The 13,350-nt window shown below is 55.5% G+C and overlaps 1 protein-coding gene across 5 annotated transcripts in view; it reads left to right on the forward strand.

The window, feature by feature from the left end:
* Nucleotides 1–13,350, forward strand: part of ARHGEF40 (Rho guanine nucleotide exchange factor 40) — a 20,553-nt gene continuing 7,203 nt past the window's right edge. For 4 of the 5 annotated variants that reach the window (XM_010600991.3, XM_064292268.1, XM_023540642.2 and 1 more), the window contains exons 1-16: nucleotides 1–80; nucleotides 2,666–2,863; nucleotides 3,522–4,767; nucleotides 4,916–5,074; nucleotides 5,217–5,337; nucleotides 5,940–6,036; nucleotides 6,157–6,237; nucleotides 6,353–6,469; nucleotides 7,330–7,425; nucleotides 7,526–7,641; nucleotides 8,029–8,155; nucleotides 10,385–10,507; nucleotides 10,606–10,749; nucleotides 11,564–12,174; nucleotides 12,308–12,542; nucleotides 12,871–12,957. In XM_010600991.3, coding sequence (XP_010599293.2) covers nucleotides 78–80; nucleotides 2,666–2,863; nucleotides 3,522–4,767; nucleotides 4,916–5,074; nucleotides 5,217–5,337; nucleotides 5,940–6,036; nucleotides 6,157–6,237; nucleotides 6,353–6,469; nucleotides 7,330–7,425; nucleotides 7,526–7,641; nucleotides 8,029–8,155; nucleotides 10,385–10,507; nucleotides 10,606–10,749; nucleotides 11,564–12,174; nucleotides 12,308–12,542; nucleotides 12,871–12,957 — 3,561 coding nt within the window. In that variant the 5' untranslated portion in view covers nucleotides 1–77. The remainder of the gene's footprint in view (nucleotides 81–2,665; nucleotides 2,864–3,521; nucleotides 4,768–4,915; nucleotides 5,075–5,216; nucleotides 5,338–5,939; nucleotides 6,037–6,156; nucleotides 6,238–6,352; nucleotides 6,470–7,329; nucleotides 7,426–7,525; nucleotides 7,642–8,028; nucleotides 8,156–10,384; nucleotides 10,508–10,605; nucleotides 10,750–11,563; nucleotides 12,175–12,307; nucleotides 12,543–12,870; nucleotides 12,958–13,350) is intronic. The other variant, XM_023540643.2, reaches the window with a different exon arrangement.

Consider the following 13,350-nt stretch of genomic DNA (forward strand, 5'->3'; position numbering starts at 1 on the left):
GAGCCGCGGGAGGGAGGCGGCGGCGCGCCCGGCCCCGCCCGCCCGACCGAGCGCCGGACGCGGCCCAGCGCCGAGCCATGGTGAGTCCCGCGTCGCAGCCCTGGTGTCCCCTCCGCCTTTACGCAGCTCGCTCCGGGTCCCCAGCTCCCAGCCCCCAGCCCGGTGCCTCCTGCTCCCGCCTTTGGACTGCTGAGCGTTCCAGGAACTCTGCCCTCCACCCCCCTTCTTTTCTTTGGTCTGTCTGTCTACTCCACTGTCTGGTGTTGTCCCCACTGGGTACTGCCCTCACCCTTTCTTTCTTCCCCCTCTTCTGCGCCCCTCCCCCATCCTCCCTTTAGTCTCTCCCCTAACCCACACACCTCCCCCCGCCCTCCTCTGTCCTGACCTGTGCCTTCCTTCGCAGGATCTTCTCTCCCCCTCCCCCTCCCGGTCCAGTTTCTTACCCGCAGGACTCCCTGCGGGCTGGTCTTGCAGTGACCCTGGAAAGGGCCTGGGCTCGGGTCACGAGAACTGACCTGCCTGGAACCACCATTTTCCATCCCAGTCCCCAGCCCGGTGAGGCGGGCCCACCCATCCGGCCCTGGGGGACCGGCCACAGCTGTGACTGGGCTGGAGCCAGGGATATGGTCAAAGGGGGGAAATTCTTGTGGAGAAAGAGTTGGGTAGTGGACAGAGTGCGGGGGGGGGGGCGGCTCACAGTGCCAGGGGGTGTGACGCTGTTACAGCTGACAAGAGATTTGGAAGGGTGTCCCCGAGCTCAGGCTGGGGGGGTGGGGGACAACCGGAACCTCAGAGAACTCCTGCTGCGCAGAGGGAGCAAGGGGCCTCTCTGTAGGGGGTAGGGCACCCTGGCAGCGGCAGTTTAGGGCACAGGAAACAGGAGGGTACTATTAAGGGGACGCCCACGCCAACCACAGTGGACAGTGTCCTGGAATTTTCACTCCAGGAGTACTCTCTGAAGAAGTATTGCAGGGAGGCGTGTGGGCACTGGCAGGAGAGTGCCCCCTGGAAGGGGGGCACGGCCAAGGGGCGCTCACTGCAGAGAGTGAAGGAGGGGGAGAGGCCCCGCCAGGGGACGTTCACTGCAGAGTGGAGGAGGAGGACTACCCGGGCGCTCTCTCTAGGTAGGGAAGGGCACCCCCTGGCAAGGAGGCTGCAGCAAGAAGAAAGAGGAACTGAACCAGGGAGAGCCGACTCAGTCTCTCTGGTCTCCCTTTTGGTCCCAGCCTACAGAAGGCCCCATCCCTGTGCTCACCGCCTCCCGCCCCAGACCCCTCCTCCCCTCCTGCCGCTGCCGCTTCCTGTGGCTGAGACTCTTGTTCAGCCATGAGCTCACCGCCGCTAATGGGTTGCAGCTGCCTCGCTGCTCAAGCTCTAGCTCCCCCCTCCAGGCCTCGGAGCGGACGGCCCACTCTGCTTCACCCCCGCCCTTCTCCACCCTCCCCTCATCCACGCTCACATCACAGGCCCTTCCCCAGAACACTGGGGGTCTGTCTGCTCGCCCACATACCCTGGGGCCTGGTCTCTGTGCTGACGCACTGAATGTCCCTCTCTGGAGTGGCTGCCTCAGCTTCTCAGACAGTCGGGACAGGCAGACGGCTCTGGCTGGAGGGATTCAGAGTGGCTTATGTGGTTTTGTCTTCAGGGCAATGGCAAGGCAAGGGGCCGGGCAGGGTAGAGAGTTAAGTAAATACTGCAGTGATTTTCTCCTTCCCCATTTACAGCAAAGAAATCTGGTCAAAGGAACTTCAAAGCCTATCTTGAAAGAGAAGTTTGCAAAGGAATAGCCCAAAGAGTGGCTGTGTAGGGTATGGGATGGGGAAAGATGTCCTCCTCCAGGATTCAGCCCAGGAGTCGAGTCTGGATGAAGGAGGGCTGAGCTTTGTGAGAGGCTGGCTCCAGGTTGAGGTTGGCAGAGAGACATGCCTTGGAATCAGAAAATATTTCAACTTGAATGGATACCATCAAGGCCTCCTCTTCCCTTCCCCACAGGTTCCTTGTGTGACTTTTTCCTCCTTCAGCTGCTCCCACCCAGTTCTTTGTAACCCATTCCCACATGCTCCAGAGAATGGGTGATTGCCTTACAGTCACTCTGGGACAGTCACAGACAGCACTTCCCTCCACCTTCTTCTTCCCACCCACCCACCCCCCATCTCTAGGATATAATTGTTCGTGGTTGGTGGTACTTTCACCACCAACTTAGGATGGGGGGCTCTGGGTGGTGGGCACTTTGAGGAAGGGCTGTGTAGGGTGGCTGTGTGAAAGCCTCCAACCCCCCAGAGTGCTCAGCCACCAGTTCAGTCCTCTGATGGCCCAGGAGCCCCTCTCTTCCGTCTTGAGGAGTGCCTGTACAACTGCCCTGATTCACAAGAACCAGGAATGGCTGTGGTCTGAGGCATTCACAACAAATCCTCCCTGGATCTCCCAAAGCCAAGGCCTCTGAGATGGGCATGGAGTGTCCGGCTAGGTCTATGCACTCTGACTGGCCCAGCCCCACGGCTCCCATCTCTAGCTTATCCAGCCAGCATTTCCTGAGTGCCCACTCTGTGCAGACACTGTCCAGCAGGGCCACTGGGGACACAGCCACTCCCACTCCAGTACGTCCTTCAAGGAGCCACGCTTGGGTGGTCTGGAGGGGTCTATAGCCTGGTCCTGTCTCTCCCAGGAGCCGGAACCGGTGGAGGATTGTGTGCAGAGCACGCTTGCCGCCCTCTACCCACCCTTTGAGGCAACGGCCCCCACTCTGTTGGGCCAGGTGTTCCAGGTGGTCGAGAGGACTTATCGGGAGGATGCACTGAAGTACACGCTGGACTTCCTGGTGCCCGCCAAGCACCTGCTTGCCAAGGTCCAGCAGGAAGCCTGTGTGAGTGGCTGTGCATCCCTGAGATCCACTTCCTCGCTCTAGAGACTAGCCAAGCTGACTCATTTCTCCCACCCTGAGACACAGCCTCTCCTGATACAGAATCCCCCAGAGGTGCTTTAGCCTCACTCACTGACTTCCCCCAAACTTGGACCCTCAGAAGCACTGACCACTTGGATACTGGCATACACACCTGGAGACACTCATCTTCCCCAAGAATTAACCACTAAGAACATTAGGTCTGGAGAAGACCCAGTTCCAGACACTTCCCCCCTTATATCATCTTCTCAAGATACTAACTCCCCTAGACATGACTCAACAGTGAGCCTTCATTTCTACAGATTTCTGCAGATATAAAGACCTCCTAAGAGCCTTTGACTCCTCCAAGTCAATGGCATCTGCTGACCATGTCTTTGTAATGACTCAGTTCTCGCCATCCCACACATGGATTGGCTTCCTAGAGATCCCTACCACAAGAAACCTGACCAGCCCCAAGCCCTTCCTCAAAGCCACATGAACACTCCCAAGACATCCTGCTTCCCTAGGATTATTACCCGCCAGTCACAAGGCCAGCTCTGCCTAGAGCCATCCTATTCTAACTGCCCCCTCCTGCTGGCTTCATCAGCTGAGCTCTGATCACCGCCTTCCACTCTCTCCCCAGGCCCAGTACAGCGGTTTCCTCTTCTTCCATGAGGGCTGGCCTCTCTGCCTGCACGAGCAGGTGGTGGTACAGCTAGCAGCCCTACCCTGGCAGCTGCTGCGCCCGGGAGATTTCTACTTGCAAGTGGTACCCTCAGCAGCCCAAGCACCCCGCCTGGCCCTCAAGTGCCTGGCCCCAGGGGGTGGACGGGTGCAGGAGCTGCCTGTGCCCAATGAGGCCTGTGGCTACCTATTCACACCTGAGTGGCTACAAGGCATCAACAAAGACAGGCCAACAGGCCGCCTCAGTACCTGCCTCCTGTCTGCGCCTTCTGGGATTCAGCGGCTGCCCTGGGCAGAGCTCATCTGCCCAAGATTTGTGCACAAAGAAGGTCTTATGGTTGGACATCGGCCAAGCACATTGCCCCCAGAACTGCCTTCTGGACCCCCGGGACTCCCCAGCCCTCCACTCCCTGAGGAGGCCCTGGGCACCCGGAGCCCCGGGGATGGGCACAATGCCCCTGCTGAAGGACCTGAGGGCGAGTACGTGGAGCTGTTGGAAGTGACGCTGCCGGTGAGGGGGAGTCCCACGGATGCTGAGGGCTCCTCTGGCCTCCCCAGAACTCGGACAGTACCCACCCGCAAGGGGGCCGGAGGGAAGGGCCGGCACCGGAGACACCGGGCATGGATGCACCAGAAGGGCCTGGGGCCTCGGGACCAGGATGGGGCACGCCCACCCGGGGAGGGGAGCAGCATTGGGGCTACCCCTGCGTCTCCCCTAGGAGCTGAGGCTCTCCCAGAGGCAGCAGTCCTGGAGGGGTCTGAGGCCTCAGCACGGCCCCTAGGGGAAGCTTCTGAGTCTTGCCTTCTAAGGCCAGGGGAGGTTGGGGCAGAGTCAGGCCAGGGGGCTGAGGGACCACCTGGTACCCCTCGGAGAATAGGCAAAGGAAACAGGAGAAAGAAGAGGGCTGCAGGCAGAGCAGCTCTTAGCCGAGGAGGGGACAGTGCCCCACTGAGCCCTGGGGACAAGGAAGAGAGCAGCCACCAGGAAGCTCTCGTCAGTCTGCCCCCACCAAATGAGCAAGAGCTTCCAGAATGCATCCTGGATAAAGAGGAGCATGAAGACTCAGGGAAGCCCAAGCCTGAGCCAAATGAGGAGCTGAAACCCATAGAGAAAAAAGAGCTTTGGCCCTCAGAGGCCTGTGGGCCTACAGAAGAGGGAGCCCAAGAGACAGAACCCAAGGGACCAAGCCTGGTGTGTATGGCAGGTGAGATGACACCCAGTCCAATGTGGTGAGGGCCAGAGCAGGTCAGGCCTAGGGAAGGGGGCTGTAGGAGGAGCTGGGGTTAGTCTGGGAGCAGAACAGATAGACCCATCATCACAGCAAGCCCACAGCTCTGCTTGTGTCTGTGCAGGACCCACAGGCCCAGAGGGGCTCCTGTCTGACCCTCCCCTGGAGACTGTGCAGGAAGCGAAAGGGCACAGCATCCCAGAAGGGGCCCCTCCAGTCTCCATCTCTGATGACCCTGATGTACCTTGGGACTTGATGGCATCAGGATTCCTGGTCCTAACTGGTCAGTAGGCATCAGTGGGTGAAAGAAAAGGGGACCAGGGAAGGAGGGGCAACTGAAGCGGGCTTGGAAGGGAGGCAGGCTGGATGGGAGGTAGCCAAGGACTGCCCCCAGCCAGGACAGCCTGGCCGTTTTGTGTCCTCAGGAGGGGTGGACCAGAGTGGGCGAGCTCTGCTGACCATTACCCCATCGTGCCCTCCTGAGGAGCCCCCACCCTCCCGAGCCATGCTGAGCACTGCTCTTCATTACCTCCACTCACTGCTCAGGTAACTGAGGCCCAACACTGGCACCTTGGGCATTAACCTGACTCATGAGGACCCTGACCTCCTCTCTTCTCAGGACACTGACCGCTTGACTCTAGGACACCTGCTGCTTCAACCCTCAGATTGTCAAGACCTTAACCTCTGACCTTTCTGGCCCCTGACCTCTAGGAAAATATCTTCTTCAACCCACAAAATGAACACCTCTGATTTTCAGTATCCTAAAAAGAGACACTATTTTGATTAACAGGACACTGATGCACTCATTCAACAGCTATTTATTGAGCACCAAGTACCTATTATGCACCACGCTAAGTGCTGGCATTTAATTCATACCTTTCCAAACATAGGGTTCTTTACTTTCCAGACCCTGATCCCTGGACCAAATAGCCATGTGAATATAGACTCCTAATTGCTAAGCCATCATCACTTTGACACACATTCCAGACTTTGGCCCTTTGCCTATTGTCTCCTCCAACATACCAGGAACTAACTTGGTCTGAGGACTATTAATACTAAGAGCAGACCCTGTGCCTCTGTACTGCTTGTCAGCATCCTGCCTCTCCCAACCCACATGGCAGCTTCCTTGGCTCTTCCTGCACCCACAGGCCTGATCTACAGATACTGGGGCTATCTGTGCTGCTGGACCTTCGCAAGGCACCGCCACTGCCTCCAGAACTCATTCCTGTCCTGAGTCATCTTCAGGTAACCACACCCTTGAGACATTCCCTTTCCCTGCATCCTAACTCTTCCCTGGGGACCATTTCAGGCCTCCCCCCCCCCCCCAATTGCCCACAGTTTAGAGTTATTCCTTTCTGCCCTTAGGACTCAGGAGACCCTCCCGTCATTCAGCGGCTTCTGATTCTCACTTATGACAACCCACCAACTGATCTCTGTGGATTTCAGGTTTGACCCCCTCACTCCCGTCCTAGGCCCCCAGAAGATGCTGGCTTGAGCCCCAGGCCAGTCCCTGAATCCCTGGGTCCCAGGCCAGAAATCCCCTGCCTTCTCATGTCTACAGGGTGCTGAGTTGCTATCAGAAAATGACCTGAAAAGAGTGGCCAAGCCAGAGGAGCTTCCATGGGACTTGGGAGGCCACAGGGAGCCCTCTCCTGGCCACTGGGTAGAGATACATCAGGTAAGCCTCACCTCCCCAACCTAGGACACTGGGAGCCAGGAATGATCCAACTAAGAACATTCTAGGAGAGACAGCAGATCTGAGACATGATCATGGGGTTGGGAAAAAGTGTTTTCCATTCCATTCAATTCAACGAGTTGTTTACTGAGCATTTACCATGAGCAAAATATTGTGCATTGTACGATGGGCTATTGAGGGAGATAGAGGGAGTATGTTAAGTAAATTCTTAATATGACATTAAGTAGCATGATTTGGGGTGGGACGTGAAACATGAAACAATTAGAAAAGAGTGAAAAATAGTGTCCTTGAAGTTCTGGAAAAAGCTGAGTCAGGAAGGCTGGTTATGGTTCCATGTGACCTTGGACAAGTTACCTCCCTCAGTCCCAAGATGGCACCCTCTTCTGTACCTGCACCAACATCCAGGCCTCAGGATCCTCGTTCACAAAGTGCGGCAATTGTATTATGATCTCTAAGGTCCTTCCAGCAATTACCTTCCATGATTCTATGAGTGGTGAGTGTATTCTAGAAGAGAGGAGAGATCAGAGCTGAGAGTTAAGGGAGGCTCTGTGCAAAGGGAAAGGGGACTTACATTTATTGAGCTGTGCCTTGTGCCAGGCCCATTGTGCTGAACTAGCGTCATCTCTTTACACCTCAAAAAATTCTGTGTTTCTCATCCTGACTTCGCAGATGAGCAAATTGAGATCCAGAAAGGATCCTGGACCTGCCCAAGGTCATACAACTAGTAAATGGCCCAGTCAGGAACTGAGTCCAGTTTTACCTCCGTAAAAGAGGCTCTGGGCTCCCACACTTCACCCCCACCTAACCTCTGTCCCTCAACCCCATCTCTGTGTGTATCTCAGGATGTGGCAAGGCTGTGTCACCTGTGCCAAGGTGTACTGAGCTCTGTACGGCAGGCCATTGAGGAGCTGGAAGGAGCAGCCAAGCCAGAGGGAGAGGTATGAAGTGAGATGGGACAGTAGGGGGTAGGATGGAACTGGGACTGGGCTGGCATGGGGACTTTCTGATGGAAACCTGTCAACTTTCCCCTGCACCCAGGAGGCGGTGGGAATGCCTGAGCCCCTGCAGAAGGTGCTGGCAGATCCTCGGCTGACGGCACTGCAGAGGGATGGGGGAGCCATCCTGATGAGGCTGCGTTCCACCCACAGCAGCAAGTATGTGGGACGGGTGTATGGACACAGGTGGAAGTGGGAGGCGAAGGCCCAACAGAAGGCCTTAGCTGCCAAGTGATTCTTACTGAGCATGTATCTGAGCTAGATATCACGCTTTTACACTTATTATAACCCTCATAATGTCCCTGTGTGCTAGTTCCAATTACAAATGGAGATTTGGAGAAGCAAAAATGTTAGATGTCTTGGCCAAGGTCAGTCAGTAAATGGAAGAGTCAGGATTGAAATCCAGGCAGTCTGAGTCCAGTCTATACTCTCATCCACGATGCTGTGCCACCTCTCATGCTTGCACGCTCATATGGGAGGGATGCCAGGATGGAATTGGGTGCTCAAAAGGGGCAATTGTTTATTCTGCCCCTTATCCTTTCCCAGGCTGGAGGGCCCAGGCCCAGCCACACTGTATCAGGAGGTGGACGAAGCCATTCACCAGCTCGTGCGCCTCTCCAACCTACGTGTGCAGCAGCAGGAGCAGCGGCAACGCCTCCAGCGACTCCAGCAGGTGAGCCAGGACCCCCACACCCCTCCTACTGAGCCTGTGAGCCTGGCCTCCAGCATCACCTTTTCCACAGACACTGGCAGTTGATGGTGTCCTAGCGTGGCTTGGCTGAACGTCCCCTCCCTCTCTCCTCACCTGCCCCCAGTGTTAGTCATAGTTGGTGTGAGATTCAACACGAGGGTGGGAATATCTCAGCACCCACAAAGAGGATAAGCCAGGTCTACTCCTCCCCAATGCTTACGTTTGATCAAGGATCCTTAGAGATTGTCAGAGATGTCCAGGTGCTCTGGGGGATTCTGGGAAGAGTCAATTGACTCTGGAGTTCCTACCTCCCTAGCTTCAAAACAGTACATACCAACTCTTCAGCCACATGGCCACCCTTCCTCCTTCAACTCCTTACACAATGTCATCCTCCAAACCTGAGGCTAGAAAGGTTCCACCTCCCTCCACCTTGGAAGGAGAGGGCATTGGAAGCCTCTAGATAGATGCTTTGGGAACCACAACTGTCTTAGTGAGTAAGATGCAGGGGTAACAGCTGCCCTCTCTGAACCTTGGTTCTTCTCTCCTGGGGTTAGGAGCTCCAGAAAGATTTGCTCCACCCTACCATGTTGGAGGAAACCCTGGTGGCACAGTGATTAAGAGCTTTGGCTGCTCACCAAAAGGTTGGCAGTTCGAATCCACCAGGCGCTTCTTGGAAACCCTATGGAGCAGTTCTACTCTGTCCTTTAGGGTCGCTATGAGTCGGAATCGACTCGACTGCAACGGGTTTGGTTTTTCAGTTTTTATCATGTTGGATAGGGGGCTTTGAAATCTGATTTTTCCTCCCTAACCCCAAGCATGGTGAGTGAACACCTCATGGACCTCAAAGCGGGGCAGCATCTCAGGGTCAAGGCCAAAGGGGGCCAGTGCTTTCTGTTTCCTGAGATTTCTGCATATTGGCTTCTTCTTTGCCAATATCCAAGGGGTTACATCTCCTACTGTTTATTTGCTTCCTTGTTATCTGTTTGTTTTAAAACTCTGTTCACAAAACGTTAGCACACAGGATTTGGAATCTAAAGTGCTCAGCTTGAGTTCTAGGTGTGAGATGATGGACAAGCATGAAGCGTCTCTGAGTTCCCAAGTCCTCATCCATTCAACAGGGATGATAAACCAAAAAAAACCAAACCCACTGCCGTTGAGTCAATTCCGACTTATAGCAACCCTACAGGACAGGATAGAACTGCCCCATAGAGTTTCCAAGGAGCTCCTGGTGGATTTGAACTGCTGACCTCTTAGTTAGCAGCTGTACCACTTAACCACTACACCACCAGGGTTTCCATAGGGATGATACTAACGCTTAACTCACGAGGGCTTTAGAATGAATTCAGCAGAGGACTATAAAGTATGTATTCTTGATACTGGTTATAAGGAACATTCTCAGATTTCTCTCCTCAGGTTCCACCCTAGCTTCCAACCTTCCTCCAGAGGAAAAAATAACCATCCCTTTTTGGTCAAATATTCCACCATCTGAGTTCCTATAGTTCCCAGAAGAGGCAAGTAGAGCTGAGGGCGTGTGTGCGCACGCACGTGTGCACACACACGCACACACGCGCGTGCGCGCGCGCACACGTTTACCCTCTATGCCATCTCTCCAAGCCTGGTCCTAGGACTCCTGTCCACCATTCGCCACAGGTTCACTTGGCACCCATGAGACTCAGTGAAATTTCTCCTGGCCCTGGCTTATCCAAATGACCCTCATCCCGCCTGTCCCACCGTTTTATCTGTTTTACCCTTCAGGCATAGCCTGGGAACTCTAGTCCACCTCCCTTGGTGCTTCGGGCCGGCCCAGTTTCCCCCTTATCTGGTCCTTTACAAAAGATTTCTTACCCACCTTCTCATTTGACCCTTCTGGAAGCTTTTACCATTCCCTATTATTCCGGAGCCTTGGTGGCACAGTGGCTAAGAGCTGAGGCTGCTAACTAAAAAATCTGCAGTTTGAGTTCACAAGCCGCTCCTTGGAAACTCTATGGAGCAATTCTATTCTGTCCTTTAGGGTTCCTATGAGTAGGAATCGACTTGATGGCAACGGGTTTTTTATTATCGTTCCCACTTTTCAGATGAGATCGAACGGGTTGCCCAAGGTTCTATGGATTAGGGTGGTGGAGTTGGACTGGTTCTCAGCCTGCACTTTCCTCTGCACTGCACGGCCTCCTTTCCCCTCATGGCCCTGTTCTCCCACTTCATCTGCCTCAGGTGCTGCAATGGCTCTCTGGCCCAGGAGAGGAGCAGCTGGCGAGCTTTGCTATGCCTGGAGACTCCCTGTCTGCCCTCCAGGAGACAGAGCTTCGGTTCCGGGCTTTCAGTGCTGAGGTTCAGGTGAGGAGAGGAAGGGGACCAGGCAAAAGGAGACATGCAGGGAGGGAGAGACTAACTGGAAGTGGGGACCAGGTCTGAGCGCAGCCTTTCTTCTCCAGGAGCGCCTGGCTCAGGCACGGGAGGCCCTGGCCATGGAGGAGGATCCAGCCTCCCAGAAGGTCCTGGACGTCTTTGAACAGCGGCTGGAGGAGGTTGAGAGTAGCCTCCATCGGACGCTGCGGCTTCAGCGCTTCTTCCAGCAGGTGTGTGCAGAGACTCTGCCCCTCCTTTGCCTAGAGAGGCTGACCAGACAGGCTGTCTCCCTGGCTTTGAATCCTAGCTCTGCAGCCTGCTTGCTGAAGGACCTGGGGCAAGGTACTGAACCTGAAGGTGCCTCAGTAGGCCCCTCCCTTGCAGGGTTGCTGTGAGGACTGCATGAGGCAATACCTTAAAAGCATTCAGTACAGAGCTTGCTACTCTATATAAGTATTAGCTATTCTTTTATCTAGGTTCTGCTGTCTCCATATCAAATCAAGCCAGTTGCCATTGAGTTGATTCTGATGCATGCTGACCCCATGTGTGTCAGAGTAGAACCCTGCTCCACAGGGTCTTCAATGGCTATTATCTTTCAGAAGTGGATCAGCAGGCCCGTCTTCTGAGGCACCTCTGGGTAGATGAAGTCCCTGGGTGGTACAAATGGTTAACACACTTCACTGCTAACCAAAAAGATGATGATTTAAGTCCACCCAAGGTGCCTAAGAAGACAGGCCTGGTGATCTACTTCTGAAAAATCAGCCATTGAAAACCTTATGGAGGATTTTACTCCAACACACATGGGGTCTCCATGAGTCAGAATCAACTCAGTGGCAACTTTTTTTTTTTTTTTCTGCCTCCATACTAACTCAGGTTATGCAGGGATGCTGGGATAGAGACAGGAGGTACTCCGAGATGATGGGGAGGGGGAGGGGCATTAAGAAGTCATCCACAAAAGAGGACACAGCTATCACTGGGCATGTGGGAGCAGCACAGGACCTCACACCTTTCTCTCCCCCGTTCCTAACCCCTTTGGCTTTATAGGCACACGAGTGGGTAGATGAGGGTTCTGCCCGCCTGGCTGGAGCTGGGCTGGGTCGGGAGGCTGTGCTGGCAGCCCTGGCCCTCCGACGAGCCCCGGAGCCTAGCGCCGGCACCTTCCAAGAGATGCGGGCCCTGGCTCTGGACCTGGGCAGCCCAGCAGCACTACGAGAGTGGGGCCGATGCCGGGCCCGCTGCCAAGAGCTGGAGAGGAAGATTCAGCAACAACTGGGAGAGGAGGCGAGTCCTCAGGGCCACCTGCGAAGACGGGCAGACAGCACCAGTAGTGGAGGGACCCAGCGGGGCCCCCACAGTCCCTCACCCAGCCTCAGCTCCTTGCTGCTCCCCAGCAGCCCAGGGCCACGGGCAGCCCCATCGCATTGCTCGCTGGCCCCCTGTGGAGAGGGCTGTGAGGAGGAGGGCCCTGAGCTGGGTCCAGAAGCAGAAGGCAGGCCCCCGCGGGCCGTGCTGATCCGAGGCCTCGAGGTCACCAGTACTGAAGTGGTAGATAGGACATGTTCACCACGGGAACACGTGCTGCTGGGCCGGGCTGGGGGGCCAGACGGGCCCTGGGGAGTAGGCACCCCCCGGATGGAGCGCAAGCGAAGCATCAGGTAAGAGCCCAGCCCAATTGGTGCCAAGAGGTCTGATTGCCAGGCAGGAAAGCAATGTGGCATTGTTGTGGGTGGTGACTTCCTGCCATACCCCAGGTGACACCTCCTCTGCCACTCCCTGTTGTTCCTGCAGTGCCCAGCAGAGTCTGGTGTCCGAGCTGATTGCCTGTGAGCAGGAGTACGTGGCCATCTTGAGTGAGCCAGTGCCACCCCCTGGGCCTGAGCTGACCCCAGAACTGCGGGGCACCTGGGCAGCCGCCCTGAGTGCCCGGGAGAGGCTTCGTAGCTTCCACCGGACACACTTTCTGCGGGAGCTTCAGGGCTGCGCCACCTACCCTCTACGTATTGGGGCCTGCTTCCTTCGCCACGTGAGTAACTCTCCAAAATTCCTTCCAGGTCATCTCCCTTCCCACGTTCCAGCCCCACCACCTGCCTGCTTTCTCAGTACCCACCCCTCCAAATGTGGGGCCGAAGGCCCTGGCGCCCAGGCCTGTTCTCTGTATCCCCGTTCTCAAGTGCTGCCTGGACTTCACTCTCTCCATGGGGGGCCCATCATTTCCTGGGCAGACCGAGTGCTTCCTGGTGGCCCATGTCTCCCCTGGGCAGCTGTGTGGGGTGGAGAATGTGAGGATGTAAAGGAGAGGCTTATCTGCAGGGCCTCACAGAGGATGGTTTACTTCTTCCCTATTGGTACAGGGGGACCAGTTCAGCCTTTATGCCCAGTACGTGAAACACCGACACAAACTGGAGAATGGTCTGGCTGCACTCAGCCCCCCGACCAAGGTAACCTTTTCTCCATCCCTCATATGAAAGGCAAAGCAGCCAGGAAGACCTCAAACCCACCTGACCTCAAAATCCCTTAGGGAAAAAGAGCCTTCCTGGATGTGCTCAGGCACGTCACCTACCAGTAACATCCCCCAGAATTGGTGAGGGTAGGACAACCACTGGATTAGTGGCCAGGGTAGCCTGGGTTCTCACAAAGTCCACCAAAGGGACCTTGGGCAAGACTCTTGATTCTTCTGGGCCTCTATTTCTACATCTGGTAAATGGGGCAGTATTCACTATATCCAATTCTCAGGATCAAATGGCCTCACATCAGAAGATGAGAAAGTGACTAGAAAGTGAAAAGCCAGAGAGTATAAAGGATTATCATTCTTATTCCTCTTCCATTTCCAC

This window comes from Loxodonta africana, chromosome 10 (assembly GCF_030014295.1).
Source record: "Loxodonta africana isolate mLoxAfr1 chromosome 10, mLoxAfr1.hap2, whole genome shotgun sequence".
Lineage (NCBI taxonomy): Eukaryota > Metazoa > Chordata > Mammalia > Proboscidea > Elephantidae > Loxodonta > Loxodonta africana.